The following is a 20,842-nucleotide window of genomic DNA, read 5'->3' on the forward strand; positions in this document are numbered from 1 at the left end:
CTCTTTCCACCTCCTCTCCTCTCCTCTCCTCTCCTCTCCTCTCCTCTCCTCTCCTCTCCTCTCCTCTCCTCTCCTCTCCTCTCCTCTCCTCTCCTCTCCTCTCCTCTCCTCTCCTCTCCTCTTCCCTTCTCTCCTTGTTATGTGGGCAGCTTGTCTCTCCCTTTTCTGTTTCCCTTCCTCCTTGTTTTGTCCCCTCTTTGTCTGTTGTATCTGTATGTGTGTTTGTCCCCATTATGTTGGTGCGTCTGCCGGTCTGTGTCTGGAGTGGATCGGGGGGCGTGCTCAGGATCTGCCTCTCCTGTGCAGCTGCGGGTTGTTTCCAGTGATTCCTGCCTACGCAGCTGCATCCTATTCTCTCATCAACCTGCACTACTAATTCCTGGGCATGGCTCTCCACCGGCGCCAGATCGTTGTTCTTACTAGAGCGGTAACTTGGCTCACCAGTAGAGTTAAATTGTCTTTGTCTTCAGCCTGGCTCTTTACTCTCCTTAACCTGTCGTTTGATTTGTCTTCAGTTCAGACATACCTCCCAACCTGCCTGCCTGCCTTCCTGCCTGCCTGCCTGCCTGCCTCAGCCTCTCCTTCCTCCGGAGCCGACTAGCCCACTCTGTTCCTTTTCTTCAGTTGTTTTTGGACTAAGACAAATTGAACTTTTATTAAAATAATTTGTTTCTTCCACTCCCTTAGTCGTGTTTTGTTTCTCTGAGTGCTGGGTTTAACCATAGCGTAACACTCCTGGACCTTTTACAACTCCCCCTCTCAGCACCCTGCACCTTGGAGAGCGTAACAGCTCCAGGAATGCAGTGGATAACATATCTATCATCTAACTTCACTAGAAAGGAATGAGACTGGGAGCCAGCACTTTGCATTATGCATTCTGCCCTAAAGAACCACTCGTCAGACCAGTTTTTGGAGTGCGTGAGTGAATGTGGGTTTGTCTGTTTGTTAATGAGTGTGTTGGGGGTTATGTTCCTTGTAGGAGTGGAAATACCATTGCTGTGTGTTTTTGGCTGCTTCTTTGGGAGCCCCACGTGCTGTAGACCATTGTCATAGGCAGGGGACAGACAGGAGGACACAACCCTCTGGTTCTAGTTGTGACGTGCCAGTGGAACTTCCCAAGGTGTATTAGAGGTGGCATTTTTACAACCTTATAAGGAACTTTAGGATTTCCATTGGGATTTTAGGAGGACAAGAACAGGTAAGAGCCACACACTGTGGAGAACTACGTTTGGTTGCACACCTTGAATGTTTGAATATGAATTTGTCAAATTGTCTTGTTTAAGAATGCCATATACATAACATGTACTCCCCTTTAAAAGCAGCATCTCTCAATTTCTTCAGCAGCAGTTGTAGAGGGAGTGGAATGCTGTCTATCACAGCCTCCATGTTACAGCCTGCATCTAAGGCAGCTCTGCTATGCTAAACTGAAACCACATTGGATGTGGACATACTCCCAGTTGGATAGCGATAATAGCATTCCACTTACAACATTTATTATACAGGCATTATTACAGTGAATTAAGCTTTTTAGTTTTGCCATCATTCTTGTTCTAACTTTGTTAGTAACATAACCTTTGATGATGCGTACTGGTGAACTAACCATTTAAACAGCAACAGCTTTTTAGTAGATTGTTGGTGACCATCGAGTCTAAGCATATTGTGTAAGCGTACACCAGAATAGAGCATTATAACAATAAACCCAACAACTGTGACAATTAGAACAGCGACACTCTACCCTCCTCAATCTCCCCTGCAGTGACCCCATTCATACCAAACACAGAAAAACCTGTTGGAGCTTGTCAGTTAGGTACTAATATGGTATAAACACACACACAGACACGCCAGTGTACACCTGAGGAAGGACTTCCTCTTCTACAAGGAAGTGACATCATGAAGGAATGCATGGCAAACTCCAATCACAGTCACTTATTCAATCAATGAAGCCATACTCATACACACACACACACACACACACATATACACCCACACACACACACACACACACACAAACTAGGTCACTGCGGAGGTGTTGTGGGGGAGGAGGGGAGGAGGGGGAGGGGCGAAACCGACAGGTACAAAGACCTAGTGGAAACACCCTTCTCTTTCACTATCCTGGGAGGAGGCAGTTGTCACAGCATTACAGGTGAGGTACAGTAGACAGTTTTATTGAGCTTTTTCTTATAGATCCTTAGATGTGATATATGTAAGGACTTCTCTTTGCTTTAATAGTTTGAGAAAGAGACAGAGAATGTGGTTGTTCTGTATGTGAAGGAAGGAAGGAGAGAGAGAGAAAAACATTCTAATTTATTCCACCAATTATTCTAGTGTATTGGCTGTTGGTACATTTCTGCTTAATGTTTTGACTGAAAACTGAAGGTAGCAGAGAGTTGGCCATGATGATAATGAACTGTCAGAATCCTCATGACAACCTCGTCATGAACTGCCTCTCACTGTGTTCCAAATGGGCTTTGCTCTGAGAGGCATTTCCTAAAGTGTGTAATGTTTTTGGGAAATGTGTAATTAGAGACTCACCGGGAGTTTAGAGCTTGACTGTTCTCCGGTGGCCACAAAATGGAATTCCTTTGGAATGTAATTATTTGTGTCTGTGTTATTCATGGCAGACAGCAAAGTACGAGACTGCACTGTCAGACAGACTCCATATAGAATCTCATCTTGTTTATAAAGAGCTTGACCTATGGGGTTGGGGGTCAGGATTAAAGTGCACTGTACCGGTCATAGAGTTAGAATATCAGAATATTCCCAGAGGATAGCAGATGTTTTGATCAGATGCGTTTAATCACCCATGGGATGTTTCCATCGCAAAACCAGTAAAAGTTTAGCCATTTGCTGTGTTTGTGTCAAAGGTCAGATACAATAAAATCTATGGTTGACTATAACTTTTAAAGTGATGTAGCGTAGTTGTTTGTAGATTTTGTTTATAGAAGACTGTGTTTCTACTTCCATTTATTGAAATATGCATCGCTTTCAAATCGGTTATTGGATATATTTACAGTGGGGGAAAAAAGTATTTAGTCAGCCACCAATTGTGCAAGTTCTCCCACTTAAAAAGATGAGAGAGGCCTGTAATTTTCATCATACACGTCAACTATGACAGACAAAATAAATTTTAAAAATCCAGAAAATCACATTGTAGGATTTTTTATGAATTGATTTGCAAATTATGGTGGAAAATAAGTATTTGGTCAATAACAAAAGTTTCTCAATACTTTGTTATATACCCTTTGTTGGCAATGACACAGGTCAAACTTTTTCTGTAAGTCTTCAAAAGGTTTTCACACACTGTTTGTCACAATCGTCATACACAGAGGACCAAGGCGCAGCGTGGAATGCGAACATACTTATTTATTAGAGAACTCACGAACAAAACAACAAAACGATAACGTGACGTCCTTGGTTACAAACACAAACCTTCAACGGAACAAGATCCCACAACACACTGTGGAAAACAGGCTGCCTAAGTATGGTTCCCAATCAGAGACAACAAGCAACAGCTGATTCACGTTGCCTCTGATTGAGAACCACACTGGCCAACATAGAAACAAATGAGCTAGATAAACGACCTAGAATACAAAACACATAGAAACCACACACCCTGGCTCAACATAACAGAGTCCAAGAGCCAGGGCGTGACACTGTTGCTGGTATTTTGGCCCATTCCTCCATGCAGATCTCCTCTAGAGCAGTGATGTTTTGGGGCTATCGCTGGGCAACACGGACTTTCAACTCCCTCCAAAGATTTTCTATGGGGTTGAGATCTGGAGACTGGCTAGGCCACTCCAGGACCTTGAAATGCTTCTTACGAAGCCACTCCTTTGTTGCTCGGGCGGTGTGTTTGGGATCATTGTCATGTTGAAAGACCCAGCCACGTTTCATCTTCAATGCCCTTGCTGATGGAAGGAGGTTTTCACTCAAAATCTCACGATACATGGCCCCATTCATTCTTTCCTTTACACGGATCAGTCGTCCTGGTCCCTTTGCAGAAAAACAGCCCCAAAGCATAATGTTTCCACCCCCATGCTTCACAGTAGGTATGGTGTTCTTTGGATGCAACTCAGCATTCTTTGTCCTCCAAACACGACGAGTTGAGTTTTTACCAAAAAGTTATATTTTGGTTTCATCTGACCATATGGCATTCTCCCAATCCTCTTCTGGATCATCCAAATGCACTCTAGCAAACTTCAGACGGGCCTGGACATGTACTGGCTTAAGCAGGGGGACACGTCTGGCACTGCAGGATTTGAGTCCCTGGCGGCGTAGTGTGTTACTGATGGTAGGCTTTGTTACTTTGGTCCCAGCTCTCTGCAGGTCATTCACTAGGTCCCCCCGTGTGGTTCTGGGATTTTTGCTCACCATTCTTGTGATCATTTTGACCCCACGGGTGAGATCTTGCGTGGAGCCCCAGATCGAGGGAGATTATCAGTGGTCTTGTATGTCTTCCATTTCCTAATAATTGCTCCCACAGTTGATTTCTTCAAACCAAGCTGCTTACCTATTGCAGATTCAGTCTTCCCAGCCTGGTGCAGGTCTACAATTTTGTTTCTGGTGTCCTTTGACAGCTCTTTGGTCTTGGCCATAGTGGAGTTTGGAGTGTGACTGTTTGAGGTTGTGGACAGGTGTCTTTTATACTGATAACAAGTTCAAACAGGTGCCATTAATTCAGGTAACAAGTGGAGGACAGAGGAGCCTCTTAAAGAAGAAGTTACAGGTCTGTGAGAGCCAGAAATCTTGCTTGTTTGTAGGTGACCAAATACTTATTTTCCACCATAATTTGCAAATAAATTCATTAAAAATCCTACAATGTGATTTTCTGGGGAAAAAAATGCTCAATTTGTCTGTCATAGTTGACGTGTACCTATGATGAAAATTACAGGCCTCTCTCATCTTTTTAAGTGGGAGAACTTGCACAATTGGTGGCTGACTAAATACTTTTTTCCCCCACTGTATCTCTAGACCAGTTTGTTGCCCTGTCGGCCCCTATGGGAGTTTGCCTTGGATACTATATCCAAACTACGGTGATTCAGATGAAAAATGCCATTGCAACATTTTCCAAGAAAGAGCTACTCTGGGATTTATGGGGTGTATTACGGTACGGTATGCTGAGCTCTTGTCCAGACACCCAGGGTCAAAGGTGTACAATAATATATCCTAAGCTGACAAGGACTGTCCAGATAGTCTGCCTATAAAGTAACATGAAGTCTACTTCTGTGGTCAGTTTGCAGTTTTGAGGTTCCAGCGTCTGAAACATGTTCTCCACGGCCACTTCATACAAGAACCAGCATTACTCTGAGCTGAAGAGGAAATGTCTGGAGGACAATAAACTGTTTGAGGATCCAGAGTTTCCTGTCACCAACGCATCCCTGTTTTACAGAAAACAACCTCCTGGTATGGTGGAGTGGAAGAGACCAAGGGTGAGTGACTGTGACGGCTAAACAGAGCACTTGACTCATTATCAACGTTTCTATTAGATTTTCTATTCACCTGACCAGTCATTTTTATTTCAGGCAGATTTTACCAAGGAAAAAATATACCTGTGCTTTATTTTTTGTCTATTAGCTTAATACCAGAAGCAGAATCTGTATGCAAAAACATGAAACAGGAAATAGAATGTCACAAGCTTTAATGGCTCACTGAAACTATGTATTGTTCATGTTTTTCCTCATAGTTTTTAGGAAATGTTATTGCTTAAAATACCAATTTATAGTTTGCTGTTGATTAGTCAAAATTAAAGCTTAGACACGTGTTATAGAGTACTTTCTGGGATCAGAGCATGGCCTTCTTCTGGTGCAATATTGAAACCAAATATGTCATGTCTATGGTTTAATTTTCATGTGTGCTGACTTTTACAATACTTTTACAAGACCTCTGGCATTGATATACAAACAGTATGACTGTGTTACAGTGGCTTGCGAAAGTATTCACCCCCCTTGGCATTTTTCCTATTTTGCCTTACAACCTGGAATTAAAATGGATTTTTGGGGGGTTTGTATCATTTGATTTACACAACAAGCCTACCACTTTGAAGATGCAAAATACATTTTTTGGTGAACAAGAAATAAGACAAATAAACAGAAAACTTGAGCCCCCCCCCCCCCCCCCCCCCCCACCCATTCTTCAAGGCAAAACTGAGAGGTGTTGGGAAATAGCGTTTTCCTTGATGGTCAAAAAGCTCAATTTTAGTCTCATCTGACCAGAGTACCTTCTTCCATACGTTTGGGGAGTCTCCCAAATGCCTTTTGGCGAACACCAAACGTGTTTGCTTATTTTTTTCTTTAAGCAATGGCTTTTTTCTGGCCAGTCTTCTGTAAAGCCCAGCTCTGTGGAGTGTACAGCTTAAAGTGGTCCTAATGACAGATACTCCAATCTCCGCTGTGGAGCTTTGCAGCTCCTTCAGGGTTATCTTTGGTGTCTTTGTTGCCTCTCTGATTAATGCCTTCCTTGCCTGGTCCATGAGTTTTGTTGGGCAGCCCTCTCTTGGCAGGTTTGTTGTGGTGCCATATTCTTTCAATTTTTTAATATTGAATTTAATGGTGCTCCGTGGGATGTTCAAAGTTTCGAATATTTTTTTATAACCGAACCCTGATCTGTACTTCTCCACAACTTTGTCCCTTACCTGTTTGGAGAGCTCCTTAGTCTTCATGGTGCTGCTTGCTTGGTGGTGCCACTTGCTTAGCAGTGTTGCAGACTCTGGGGCCTTTCAGAATAGGTGTATATATACTGAGATCATGTGACACTTAGATTGCACACAGGTGGACTTTATTTAACTAATTATGTGACTTCTGAAGGTAATTGGTTGCACCAGATCTTATATAGGGGCTTCATAGCAAAGGGGGTGAATACATATGCACGCACCACTTTTCCGTTATTTATTTCTTAGATTTTTTTTTATTCATTTTTTATTTTTTCATTTCACTTCACCAATTTTGACTATTTTGTGTACGTCCATTGCATGAAATCCAAATAAAAATCAATTTAAATTACAGGTTGTGATGCAACAAAATAGGAAAAACGTCAAGCGGGATGAATACTTTTGCAAGGCACTTATGGCATTTGGCCATACATAGGGATTGTGAAAGGTGTTGTCTGCCAGGTTTTATATAGGCTCATACAATATTTTGTGATGGAGTACTTCAAAGGTTAATGCCTTTTGAAGGGTTGCCTCTGAGGATTGTGTTAAAGGTTGAGTGTCATCCACAATACTCATGGTGGTGACAGACAGCAAATTGTGTTGTGAAACTGGGGTGAGGGTGGTGCTGGGATGTGTCTCAAAGTGTATACTTTACATAGTGTGTGAGATATATGACAATAATGTCAGAGAAAAACAAAAATTAAATCTATGTTTGTATAGCTGCCATTCTGTTCAAAGGAGGAAGACAGAGTTATATAATTCCTGTTTAATGTGTTACTGTATCTGTTCTCTGTACAGATGTTGGAACTTAATTTGAGCCAGCTTAATACAGCAGGAAAATAATCCTGCAGCAACAGGAAATGTGAATTATTATGTGCATAAAATCAAGTCTGAAATTTCAAAGTGGAAATTACTAACTTTAGAAGCCTTTAAAAAAAACTAAAATACACTACAACTTTGCATTTCCTGCTTTGCAGGAAAATGATCAGCAACAAAAGAGTGATCAAATTAAGATCCTGCATCTGTATGGCATGTTGCCCAAGTGACAAGAGAAAACACAATTTCTTATTTATAACAACAGTACACCTCAAGAGAGTTCCAACTCATTTAAAAAGAAAACGTACTCTAAGCCAGAACTATTTTCCAAGGATTTGCGACTATTGTTACAAGTATAACTTATTACTAAGCACATTCTAAGGTATTTTAATTTTTCACATGGAACATGGAACATTTTACCTCACAATTTCACATTTTACCACCCCTCATCATAACTTGTCAACAACATTTTCTTTCTCTGCTACAGGAGATCAGTGATGGGCCTCATCTCTTTGTGGAGGGCATCAGCTCCCATGACTTGAACCAGGGGCTTTTGGGTAACTGCTGGTTCGTGGCGGCATGCTCCTGCCTGGCACTGAAGCCAGACCTCTGGCAGAAGGTGAGTTTGGTTTCCTCCTGTCTGGTCACACAGTCTGAGATGAGTGTCACAAGAGCAGACTATGTGTGTATTTCCGTGCGTATTAGTTTCCTTTATCAGTCCTTCCTTAGTCACCTTATGGGGGAATACATGGTGCTGTTTGGGAAGGAACACATCAAATCAAGCTTTATTTATATAGCACATTTCAGATGCAACGCACAGGTAAAAAACAGAAATAAAAATACAATGAAAATAAAAAACTGAAATATTTACTACACAGCAAACAGAAGAGGATAAAAAAACTAAAGAATAACAAAAACGGAAAGACTAAAAATAAATAGTCAATGAAAATAAAAACAGAAATATTTACTACACAGCAAACATAAGAGGATAAAGCCTGCTTGTAATAAAAGCATGGATGAGTCTCTTTGTATCAGCCTGAGATAGAAACTGACACACCTTAGCGATGTTCCTCAGGTGGTAAAAAGCTATTTTGGTCACATTCCTAATGCAGGGGCGGTGTGTTCATTAGGGCGATATGGGCGACGCACTGCCAAACGGGAAAAGGAAGGGATTTTTTTTCTAATCAATTATATCACGGCAACAGTAGTTATCAGTGTTCTAATCTAGACGTCTGATCTGCCACTAAATGTCCAATCAGGCTAAAGTCGTGCTTCAAATGGCCCCGCCCCTTTTGGGGCGATTTCAGTCAGGTTGAAAATCGCCCAGGAGTCTTTCATAGACTATCATGTAAAATATTTTTGTTTTCAAATATCAGAGCTTTCAATACAATCTCTATGGGTTCCGGGAGGGCTTGCACTTACGCGCTTTCGTCATACGTAACATAAGTAACCATGAACATAACTAAGAAAAGAGCGGGTAGCAGCGTCAATCAATTCACGTACAACTGTCAAGATGGCTAGCTTTGCGAGGCAAAGATGAAACTGAGGGCTCCACCAACCCTGGTATTTTTCTTGGACTTGTCAACTTTGTGGCACAATTAGATGAGGTGTTTGATGACCATCTTAAAAATGCTAAAGTTTTCAAGGGCACATCAAAGACCATTCAAAACGAGCTACTGGAGTGTATGCTAGCGGTCATGAGGGAACATATTGTGGAGGAGGTGAAGTCGGCGAACTTCGTAGCTATCCAAGCTGACGAGACCACGGACGTTTCTACACAGACACAGCTGGTGCTTGTGCTGAGGTACATAGATAGCAACCACAAAGTGCAGGAGCGCTTTTTTGAGTTCCTTCCCATCTCGGAATCAACCTCAGTCTCAATCGCCAGTGTGCTTTTGGAGAGACTGAACGGTCTTTTTGCCGACAACGAGAAAGTCAAACTCATTGCGCAATCTTACGATGGAGCCAGTGTGATGAGGGGAGAGAAGGCTGGTGTGCAGCAAAAGGTGCGTGAGCATTTCAAGAATGCCCATTACGTGCATTGCTATGCGCATCAGCTGAATTTGATCATGCAGCAAGCTAGAACAGTTTCAGTACAAGTAATGTAGCCTCTCTCTCTCTTTGTCCCTCCCTGTCTGTCTCTTTAACACACACACGCCCAAATCAGTTCACAGTTGATGTTGTTTAAAATAGTTATTTTTCATTTTAAAAAAAGTAAAAAATAAAAAAAAATATGTTCATGTTCATTTTTACAAATCTATACAATTGGCCAGAATATGGTTGTTCATATTTACAAATCTATACAATTGGCCAGAATATGGTTGTTCATTTTTACAAAGCCATACAGATAGCTGTGTTTACCTTTTCTAGAAATTATTTTCAAATTCTGTTTTCAGGCAAAATGTCTATCACTGTTCATTTTCACAAATCTATACAAGAGGGCAGAATATGGAAGTCTATAAAAATTTCTTATTACCAATAACTTGCATCAATGTTTTCAGTAGCCTCTATCAAAAGCTCCTGCTTGCTTGTTGTGAATTATGCTCAGGTGCACATATTTCCAATTCAACCATGAGGCCTTTTTTAAGCAAGTAATGTGTATATCAGTATTGACTTATATGCTGCCCCTGTTGTTGCTGGACATATCTTTTTTTAAATGTGTGTAGGTCACCTAAATCATCAGAAAAATTGCCCCCCCTGAGAATTTTTTCAGGAGCCGCCACTGCTAATGTGTGAATCGAAATTGAGCAGATAATGTCTATGAAGTATGTGGGTGGATGTCTGTGTGCCATTTCATGCTGTTGATACTTGACTCACAGTTCATGTAACTTAGTTCACGTTAGGAATTCACCTGAGGGGCTTTTAACTCCCATTGAAAGGAAAAGAGTGTTATCTTTCCTTCTTAAATGACCATTACCACTCAGAAACATTCAACTTTTCCTTATTCAAGCCTGGCTGGGAAAGATACTACTTGCCTACATCCCCACCCAAGTTTAAAACGATTCACATTTGACTAGACATGTGATTCACTATGAAGCCCTGTGTTTTGACAGGTCATCCCTAACTGGAAGGAGCAGGAGTGGGACTCCAAGCACCCTGAGAACTACACTGGCATCTTCCACTTCCAGTTCTGGGTGTTTGGGGAGTGGGTGGACGTGGTGGTGGATGACCGCCTGCCCAGCATCAACGGAGAGCTCATGTACTGCCACTCCAAAGCCAAAAACGAGTTCTGGAGTGCCCTGCTTGAGAAAGCCTATGCCAAGTCAGTATACTGTAACATTTCTCATCCTTTGACCCATTTCTCAACCCTTGAATCATGACTCTCAACCCTTGAATCATAAATCATAACCTTTCGTACCCTCTAACCTCTCTGTATCTTCTCCGGACTCGCCTCTCTCTCCTCTTGTCTCCAGGCTCTCTGGCTGCTATGAGTCGCTGGACGGGGGCAACACTGGGGATGCGGTGGTGGATTTCAGTGGAGCTGTGGCAGAGGCCATTAACCTTGAGGCTGAAGCTTTCCACAAAGACCAGGAGAGAATGGACAAACTGTTTGAGGACCTGTTCAAAGTCTTCGACAGGGATGGAATAATCAGCTGCTCCATCAAGGTTTGTCTTTTCAATTGATCATTTTCAATTGGTCAGCACACTATAGTCACAGGTAATTGTGTATAGTAGACACAAGTGACTGTCTACTGTGCTTGGACCACTTTTAGGCGTCTCCTTCTGAAATCGAGGCACGGATGGCGTGTGGGCTGGTGAAGGGCCATGCTTACTCAGTGACTGCAGTGAAGAAAGTACGGTTGGGCCACGGGCTGGTGGCCTACTTCCAGAACGAGACCATCCCCCTGATCCGCATGAGGAACCCTTGGGGAAAGACTGAGTGGAACGGAGCCTGGAGTGACAGGTGAGGAGGACATGGAGCCTTTATCCTCCACACTCGCGTACTGTTCAACCTCTCCACACTTCAGTGCACAAGTGACCTCATCAACTCATTATCTCATTGTCCCTCTATTTCCTGTTGCCCCTCCCCCTCTCCTACTTCAGCTCAGAAGAATGGAAAAAGGTTGGCAGCATGGAGAGGAATAAGCTTGGCATCACAGTGGAAGATGATGGGGAGTTCTGGTGAGTGTAACAAAACAATTAAAGGCTATTATCTCTTCTGTTCAGCGTGTGAGAGTGTTTTATCTATCTACCCATGTTCATTTGTGTCTCTCTGTGTGTGTGTGTTACTGTATCTTCGTAGGATGGCGTTTAGAGACTGGTGTAAGTACTTCACAGATGCAGACGTGTGTCATCTCATCAACACCTCCCTACTCACCATCGACAAGACATGGAACGAAGTGATGATTTTTGGGAGTTGGACCAAGAATGCAGAGCCTCTGCACAACCGCTGTGGAGGCTGCATGAACCACAAACAGACATTCTTACAGAACCCCCAGTACCTGTTTGAGGTGACCAAGGAAGTGAATGAGGTTCTGATCTCCCTACAGCAGAGAGACATGAAGATCCACAGACGTATCGGCCAGGGAGAGAACCTCACCATCGGCTTCGCCATCTTCAAGGTAGTTCATATTAACACCCTCTAAGAATTACTAGTGGGATTGGGGTGAGAAACTGGGCCGGTGAGGGTCTGCCTAAGAGACAGGGTGTGCATCTGGGGCGTTGGTCCAACTTCACTTCATTTTAGGGGAGAGGTTCTCTGCGCTACATGTTTGGCTTCCTCCTCTGTAAACAAATTTGGCTCAATCAATGGAATTTCAATTTTCTCTCTTCATCAGTTGAACAAACAGCGAATAAACCAGTGAGTCAAATAAAATAAAATGTAATTTGTCACATGCGCCGAATACAACTGGTGTAGACCTTACAGTGAGATGCTTACAAGCCCTTAATCAACAATTCAGTTATAAGAAAAATAAGTGTTAAGTAAAAAATGGATAAGTAAAAATAAAAATGAATAAAAAATAGAAAAATAACAAATAATTAAAGAGCAGCAGTAAAATAACAGTAGCAAGGGGGTACCGGTACAGAGTCAATGTGCGGGGTCACAGGTTAGTCGAGGTAATTGTGGGTAGAGGTAAAGTGACTATGCAGTGTTTACAATAATGGGTAGACATTACTTATAATGGCCGCATTGGCTTGTTCATATCAGGGACACAAACTTTCAACAAGACCTAGATCTGATCAAGCTGTAACAACAACCATTGGGGAACAGTCATGGTGAGAAATTATTTCTTTTGATTTAAGGTTGAACTGAATAGGAAATACCGCATGCATGACATCATCACCCAGCTTAACGTGCAATCTACGACGTACATCAACGCCCGCACAGTGTTCATGAGGGGCATGTTCCCCAAGGGCCGTTACATCATCATCCCCTCCACCTTCAAACCGGAGATTCTGGGAGAGTTCATGCTGCGTGTTTACACTAACGTAGACTCAGGATGCAGGTACTGGAAATATATCTGTGGCATAGCTAAAATATCATTTACATGTAGTAACACACTTCAGTATGATATCTTATCTATGCAGAATACCATTACTTTAGCATTACTGTAAATCGCTCTCTCTCTCCCTCTCTCAGAGAGCTAACAGAACACCAGCCCAGCATAAAGTGTTGGAGTGCGTTGACTGGCTATCCTATTGCCGTGTCCCAGATCTACGTCCATGGAGCAGAGGGGCTGGAGATCCAGGACAGCAAAGGGGGTGAGAGAATGCTCCACAACCTCTAATTAAAACAATCTCATACATTACAGGGAAATGTTTCAGCATTGCCTAATGAATGGTTCATAATGTGTCATTGTACAGGCGCAGATCCATATGTGATCGTGTCCTGTGAGGGCTGCTCAGTACAGTCAACAGTCAAGGCAGACACCGTGAAGCCGGTGTTTGATACCAGAGCAATCTTCTACAGGAAGAAGACCACAAAGCCAATCACTGTGGAGGTAAGATACAGTTGAAGTCGGAAGTTTACATACAGTGAGGGAAAAAAGTATTTGATCCCCTGCTGATTTTGTACTTTTGCCCACTGACGAAGAAATGATCAGTCTATAATTTTAATGGTAGGTTTATTTGAACACTGAGAGACAGAATAACAACAACAAAATCCAGAACAAATGCATGTCAAAAATGTTATAAATTGATTTGCATTTTAATGAGGGAAATAAGTATTTGACCCCCTCTCAATCAGAAAGATTTCTGGCTCCCAGGTGTCACGATCGTCGTAAGGAGTAGACCAAGGCGCAGCGTGATGAACGAACATGTTTATTTATCTTTAGTGATAAATACGGACAAACAACAAAACAACAAACGACTCGTGAAGTCCACGGTACAAACACAACCTGCGAGTGGCAGGAACAGGCCGGACCGGGCTGGCGACGCGCACCGTACATTTGGTGCGAGGGGCCGTAACAGGCCGGACCGTACTGGGGACACACACCACTGGCTCTACCCCGGGATCTGGAACGGGCCGGACCGGACTGGTAACACACCCCAGTACCTCTCGCCGTGCCTCTAAACCTTCTTTCCCTACTTTGACCAGTGGCCCCCGTAACCTGGTGGCCTTCTGAATACGCCCCTTTTCTGCCTCCGTCAGCCCCGTCGTCCATGCCCTGTGCCCCCCCCTAAAAATTTTTTGGGGTTGCCTCTCGACCGTCCGACGACGACACTGATCACGCCGTTGCTCCTCTCTCCGTCGCCTCTCTACTGTCTCACTCCATGGCCGGCGATCCATCCCGGCCAGGATTTCCTCCCAGGTCCAGGACCCCTGCCCGTCTAAGATCTGCTCCCACGTCCAGGCCGCCTGCTCCTGGACACGCTGCTTGGTCCTGTGATGGTGGGTTCTTCTGTCACGATCGTCGTAAGGAGTAGACCAAGGCGCAGCGTGATGAACGAACATGTTTATTTATCTTTAGTGATAAATACGGACAAACAACAAAACAACAAACAACTCGTGAAGTCCACGGTACAAACACAACCAACTGGAACAAGAACCCACAAACACAAAGGGAAAACAGACAGTTTAAATATGGCTCCCAATCAGAGACAACCAGCCACAGCTGACACTCGTTGCCTCTGATTGGGAGTCACTCAGGCCAACATAGAAACAGAACAACTAGAACTCCCAACATAGAAATACATCACATAGAATGAACACACCCTGGCTCAACATATAGAGTCCCAGAGCCAGGGTGTGACACCAGGTGTCTTTTATACAGGTAACGAGCTGAGATTAGGAGCACACTCTTAAAGGGAGTGCTCCTAATCTCAGCTTGTTACCTGTATAAAAGACACCTGTCCACAGAAGCAATCAATCAATCAGATTCCAAACTCTCCACCATGGCCAAGACCAAAGAGCTCTCCAAGGATGTCAGGGACAAGATTGTAGACGTACACAAGGCTGGAATGGGCTACAAGACCATCGCCAAGCAGCTTGGTGAGAAGGTGACAACAGTTGGTGCGATTATTCGCAAATGGAAGAAACACAAAATAACTGTCAATCTCCCTCGGCCTGGGGCTCCATGCAAGATCTCACCTCGTGAATTTGCAATGATTATGAGAACGGTGAGGAATCAGCCCAGAACTACACGGGAGGATCTTGTCAATGATCTCAAGGCAGCTGGGACCATAGTCACCAAGAAAACAATTGGTAACACACTACGCCGTGAATGTCTGAAATCCTACAGCGCCCGCAAGGTCCCCCTGCTCAAGAAAGCACATATACAGGCCCGTCTGAAGTTTGCCAATGAACATCTGAATGATTCAGAGGAGAACTGGGTAAAAGTGTTGTGGTCAGATGAGACCAAAATCGAGCTCTTTGGCATCAACTCAACTCGCCGTGTTTGGAGGAGGAGGAATGCTGCCTATGACCCCAAAAACACCATCCCCACCGTCAAACATGGAGGTGGAAACATTATGCTTTAGGGGGTGTTTTTCTGCTAAGGGGTCAGGACAACTTCACCACATGAAAGGGACGATGGACGGGGCCATGTACCGTCAAATCTTGGGTGAGAACCTCCTTCCCTCAGCCAGGGCATTGAAAAAGGGTTGTGGATGGGTATTCCAGCATGACAATGACCCAAAACACACGGCCAAGGCAACAAAGGAGTGGCTCAAGAAGAAGCACATTAAGGTCCTGGAGTGGCCTAGCCAGTCTCCAGACCTTAATCCCATAGAAAATATGTGGAGGGAGCTGAAGGTTCGAGTTGCCAAACGTCAGGCTCGAAACCCTAATGACTTGGAGAAGATCTGCAAAGAGGAGTGGGACAAAATCCCTCCTGAGATGTGTGCAAACCTGGTGGCCAACTACAAGAAACGTCTGACCTCTGTGATTGCCAGCAAGGGTTTTGCAACCAAGTACTAAGTCATGTTTTGCAGAGGGGTCAAATACTTATTTCCCTAATTAAAATGCAAATCAATTTATAACATTTTTGACATGCGTTTTTCTGGATTTCTTTGTTGTTATTCTGTCTCTCACTGTTAAAATAAACCTACCATTAAAATTATAGACTGATCATGTCTTTGTTAGTGGGCAAACATACAAAATCAGCAGGGGATCAAATACTTTTTTCCCTCACTATACACCTTAGCCAAATACATTTAAACTCAGTTCTTTCACAATTCCTGACATTTAATAGTAAAAAAATAATTCCCTGTCTTAGGTCAGTTAGGATCGCCACTTTATTTTAAAAATGTGAAATGTCAGAATAATAGTAGAGAGAATGATTTATTTTAGCTTTTATTTATTTCATCACATTCCCAGTGGGTCAGAAGTTTACATACACTCAATTAGTATTTGGTAGCATTGCCTTTAAATTGTTTAACTTGGGTCAAACATTTCGGGTAGCCTTCCACAAGCTTCCCACAATAAGTTGGGTGAATTGTGGCCCATTCCTCCTGACAGAGCTGGTGTAACTGAGTCAGGTTTGTAGGCCTCCTTGCTCGCACACGCTTTTTCAGTTCTGCCCACAAATGTTCTATAGGATTGAGGTCAGGGCTTTGTGATGGCCACTCCAATACCTTGACTTTGTTGTCCTTAAGCAATTTTGCCACAACTTTGGAAGTATGTTTTGGGTCATTGTGTACCCTCACAGCATGATGCCGCCACCCCCGTGCTTCACGGTTGGGATGGTGTTCTTCAGCTTGCAACCACCCCTTTTTTCCTCCAAACATAACAATGGTCATTATGGCCAAACAGTTCTATTTTTGTTACATCAGACCAGAGGACATTTTTCCAAAAAGTACGATCTTTGTCCCCATGTGCAGTTGCAAACCGTAGTCTGGCTTTTTTATGGCGGTTTTGGAGCAGTGGCTTCTTCCTTGCTGAGCGGCCTTTCAGATTATGTCGATATAGGACTTGTTTTACTGTGGATATAGATACTTTTGTACCTGTTTCCTCCAGCATCTTCACAAGGTCCTTTGCTGTTGTTCTGGGATTGATTTGCACTTTTCGCACCAAAGTACGTTCATCTCTAGGAGACAGAACACGTCTCCTTCCTGAGCGGTATGACGGCTGCATGGTCCTATGGTGTTTATACTTGCGTACTATTGTTTGTACAGATGAACGTAGTACCTTCAGGCGTTTGGAAATTGCTCCTAAGGACGAATCAGACTTGTGGAGGTCTACCATTTTTTTCTGAGGAATTGGCTGATTTCTTTTGATTTTCCTATGATGTCAAGCAAAGAGGCACTGAGGTTGAAGGTAGGCCTTGAAATACACCCACAGGTACACCTCCAATTGACTCAAATGATGTCAATTAGCCTATCAGAAGCTTCTATAGCCATGATATCATTTTCTGGAATTTTCCAAGCTGTTTAAAGGCACAGTCAACTTAGTGCATGTACATTTCTGACCCACTGGAACTGTGATAGAGTGAAATATAAGTGAAATAATCTGTCTGTAAACAATTGTTGGAAAAATTACTTGCCAAAACTATCGTTTGTTAACAATAAATTTGTGGAGTGGTTGAAAAACGAGTTTTAATGACTCCATCCTAAGTGTATGTAAACTTCCGACATCAACTGTATACAGTATGGGGGTCAAAGACCATCACTAACAATGGGCTGGGAAAATAAACTGACTAGTGAATTGTAACATTTAGGTCAGAAATTAGGGCCGGATTCAATCTGTATCGCCGCACTTCAGCACTACAGTGCGCTTGAAATTTAAAGGTAAATTCCGATTGAGCCGACATATGCAGAGATTACCGTGAATGCAGTTTCCGCTAACGCAGGAACAGTGCCTTTGAATATAAATCGGGATACAACGCCAAACTTCAGCGCTACGGATTGAATACAGCCCTTCAATGGATGGTCAGATGTTGTTCATGTAAAACCTTGGTCTTAAATGTTCTCCACCTCTGTCCTCCATCTCCCCTCTTCGTCCTCCTCCCCAGGTGTGGAACAGTAATGCTGTGAAGGACCAGTTCCTGGGCCAGGTGGTTCTGACAGGCTCAGTCAATGACTCCACCGACCCCCAGAGGCTCCAGCTGAGGAAGAGGGGTAGAGCCATGGCCGACGAGATGCCTGGCTTCATCACCCTCCGCATTGTCACCTGCACCGAGCTCACAGACATGTGACCTGGATCAGCTGACTACTACCTGGGACACATTGATAGTGTTTACAACACTCTGTCGCCTCGGACACTTTGGACAGGGGCTCAGCACTACAAGACATAAAGTTATCACTCAGAATGACTATCAATGTGAGCTTACAATATATTCTACTAAGGACTGCCATGGACCAAGAAGTACCTTCAAGCCTTCTGGAGTTTTGTTTGTTCTTATAGCATTAGTTTTGAGTGTTTTGTAAAGAGACAAGACATTCATTTTTGAAAGATGAATAACTGTGAAAAAGTAAGAATATAATAATTTTCTACTAGACTATACACTATGAAACATAATAACTCTTCAAAGTGATATGCATACTGTATCTGTATACAACATTATGCAACTTATACATTCCAATAACATGTTTGTTATCATATACAAATATAAGTGCCTCTTTTGATATTGCTGAAAAACAGCCAAAAGGCTTCAGTATTTGCTACAAAATATTGGAAAGTCTTGAAAGACCTGAATGTATCTAGAGTGTAAGTTTTGAACCATGGTCATCAATTTGTGTCGTTCCACTGAACAACTTGAAATGCCTAAAGTGTATGTACTGCCTCTAAACTATCGTACTCCCTTGCTCAAAATGACTTGCCACGTAGTCCCTCCCTACTGACAACAAAGAAAAATACATCCATTCAAACCGAAAAGTAATTTTACAATGTTTGTTTTTGGTTTAAATTTATTTTATTTCAGTTCAGTTCCCAAACTGCAGTATTTTGTTGTTTTACACTCAAGACACAGCCATGCACAATTCAGAATTCAAAAAAGTATGTTGCTTTAACCACAATTAAAAATAGCATATCCAAAACCTTAGTTTTCCCCAGTCGCTTTTTCTCTTCTGTCCTTTTCCAAAGATGGGGCTTGCTGAGGTTCACCAGATGGCTCAGCAGTTTACAAACCCAGATAATAATCATTTTAAAGAAACGCTTTTTTGTCTTTGTTCCGTTCTCATGATACACATTAATAGAGGAATTTTCACACCACGTGTACAGGTTTACACATTCAGAAGAGAGGAATGTACAGGATCGACCGTGGAAGAGGAGCGGGCTGGCGGGGAGGGGAGGGGAGGGGCAGGGCAGCTAGCTGTCCCAGAGTTCATCTTTGTGCTCAGAGTTCAGGCCTGTACATAGAGGTGAGGCTAAAGGTCAGAGGGCAGATAGTCTCTGTGAGGTCCCTGAGACTCTCAGCCACAGGCACACTCAGAAGTAGTGCTCCGGACAGACAGACATGGGACTAATGGAGACAGACAGGGGACTGCTGGAGACAGACATGGGACTGCTGGAGACAGACGGGGGACTGCTGGAGACAGACGGGGGACTGCTTCCAACGGCTCTGTGTCCAGGTGGAGTACTGTCTGACACAGCCCAAGCAGGATCGTTCCATCCAGGAGTGTGTTTTATTTTCTTGTTCAATTTCCAGGGTGCAAAACATTTATAAATACATACCATAGAGCAACCTGAATATTATCATTTCATTTTTAAGTTACGTAACTCCCCCAAAATAAAATAATCACATAATATTTACATACACACACACATATCCTAACAATGTTAGCCTAATTGGAAAATTAATTAACGTATTGTTTTCCCATGCATGAAATTAGTGATGTACTCCTTGCAATGGACAGTGTGAGGCTCTCCTGCATTTCCACATATAGGCTATGGTGGAGGTATGAGTGAGAAGCTACCCTGCACTACACAGTCTGAGTTAAGGTGGAGAACAGGTGTGGTATCTAGTGCAGACTGAGGTCGCTCTCTCCCTTAAAAACACACAAATGTTTACACACAGCCACTCATGCATACACTCACACTCCCATTCATACACACACACACACACACACACACACACACACACACACACACACCATCTACCAGGGATACAGTGTGAGCTCATGGGATATAGCCCATGAAACCAGTGGTCAGTGACTCCCAATGAGAACCCTGAGATCAGGGACTGATATCACTGTATGGTGTACACTACAGGTTAGACCCTCAACATCTATCCTGTCGCCTACTCTCTCTGTCCCAGGTCTGGACTTCAGTACAATCCTAAGGGATGCTGTGGCTACTATGGACCAGATGGAGGATGCCATATTAATGGTTATTACTAAGCTATTGAAAGAAGAATCAAGAAACAGTATGCAGAGAGAGCTTTTCAGAGTTGTTTTCTAGTAGCCTATGGGATGAGAAGAATGGCAGAGTGAAGGGGAATGTGATCCTCTAGTTTCCAATGGTCCGCAAGACAGATTACAATCATAAAATGGCACTCAGTCATCGATCCAAAAATCTTTTCATGGGCAAATGATTAACATCCACCCACCAATCTGCCAAACAGTCTAAACTCACAGAAATACATAGAAACAGACACGACCAAACTCACACAGTACATCAGAAAGTTTAGCAACAAGACACTGGAGCAATAAGTCTTAATTTATGCTGAGAGTGGATCAGCTAAATAATAGCGTTCCATAATTTCTTTTAGATATACACATCATGGACAGGCAGACAGATAGACAGATGAACATGTGCGCTAACTCAGGGATTGTGCTCATTTTAACAAATGGCTTATCACACTAAGCATGGCTTCTACTTCTGATACATCTAAGTAAATTCACAGATCAGAGGTTAAGCATGCAAAAGTAAGGCTCATTGATGTGAAACAAAATGGTAACATTGGCAAACACTGAAAACCCCCCCCACCCCCCACCCCCCCCCCCCAAAAAAAAAATCAAGCAAATATTTGTCTGTAGACTAACCCCACAGAAATAGACACA

At 43.0% G+C, this 20,842-nt stretch overlaps 1 protein-coding gene across 4 annotated transcripts; it reads left to right on the plus strand.

Moving 5' to 3' along the window:
• Nucleotides 1-950: 950 nt before the first annotated feature.
• LOC311099799 (calpain-5-like) lies at nt 951-18,986 on the plus strand. 4 transcript variants are annotated; one of them, XM_084140548.1, is made up of 13 exons: nt 2,043-2,143; nt 4,972-5,107; nt 5,234-5,429; nt 7,950-8,081; nt 10,516-10,724; nt 10,876-11,068; nt 11,176-11,366; nt 11,507-11,584; nt 11,706-12,024; nt 12,707-12,909; nt 13,044-13,165; nt 13,268-13,404; nt 17,854-18,986. In XM_084140548.1, exons 3-13 carry the CDS (start codon nt 5,265-5,267, stop codon nt 18,034-18,036), a joined length of 1,932 nt encoding a protein of 643 aa, XP_083996674.1. In that variant the 5' UTR covers nt 2,043-2,143; nt 4,972-5,107; nt 5,234-5,264; the 3' UTR covers nt 18,037-18,986. The 4 variants fall into 4 exon arrangements, with proteins under 4 accessions (XP_083996673.1, XP_083996672.1, XP_083996674.1 ...); XM_084140549.1 differs by having other exon boundaries at nt 2,121-2,143; nt 13,274-13,404; XM_084140547.1 differs by lacking the exons at nt 2,043-2,143; nt 4,972-5,107 and adding an exon at nt 951-1,198.
• The last annotated feature ends 1,856 nt before the right edge of the window (nt 18,987-20,842 follow it).

The sequence above is a fragment of the Coregonus lavaretus genome (assembly GCF_964263955.1).
Source record: "Coregonus lavaretus genome assembly, chromosome: 24".
NCBI lineage: Eukaryota > Metazoa > Chordata > Actinopteri > Salmoniformes > Salmonidae > Coregonus > Coregonus lavaretus.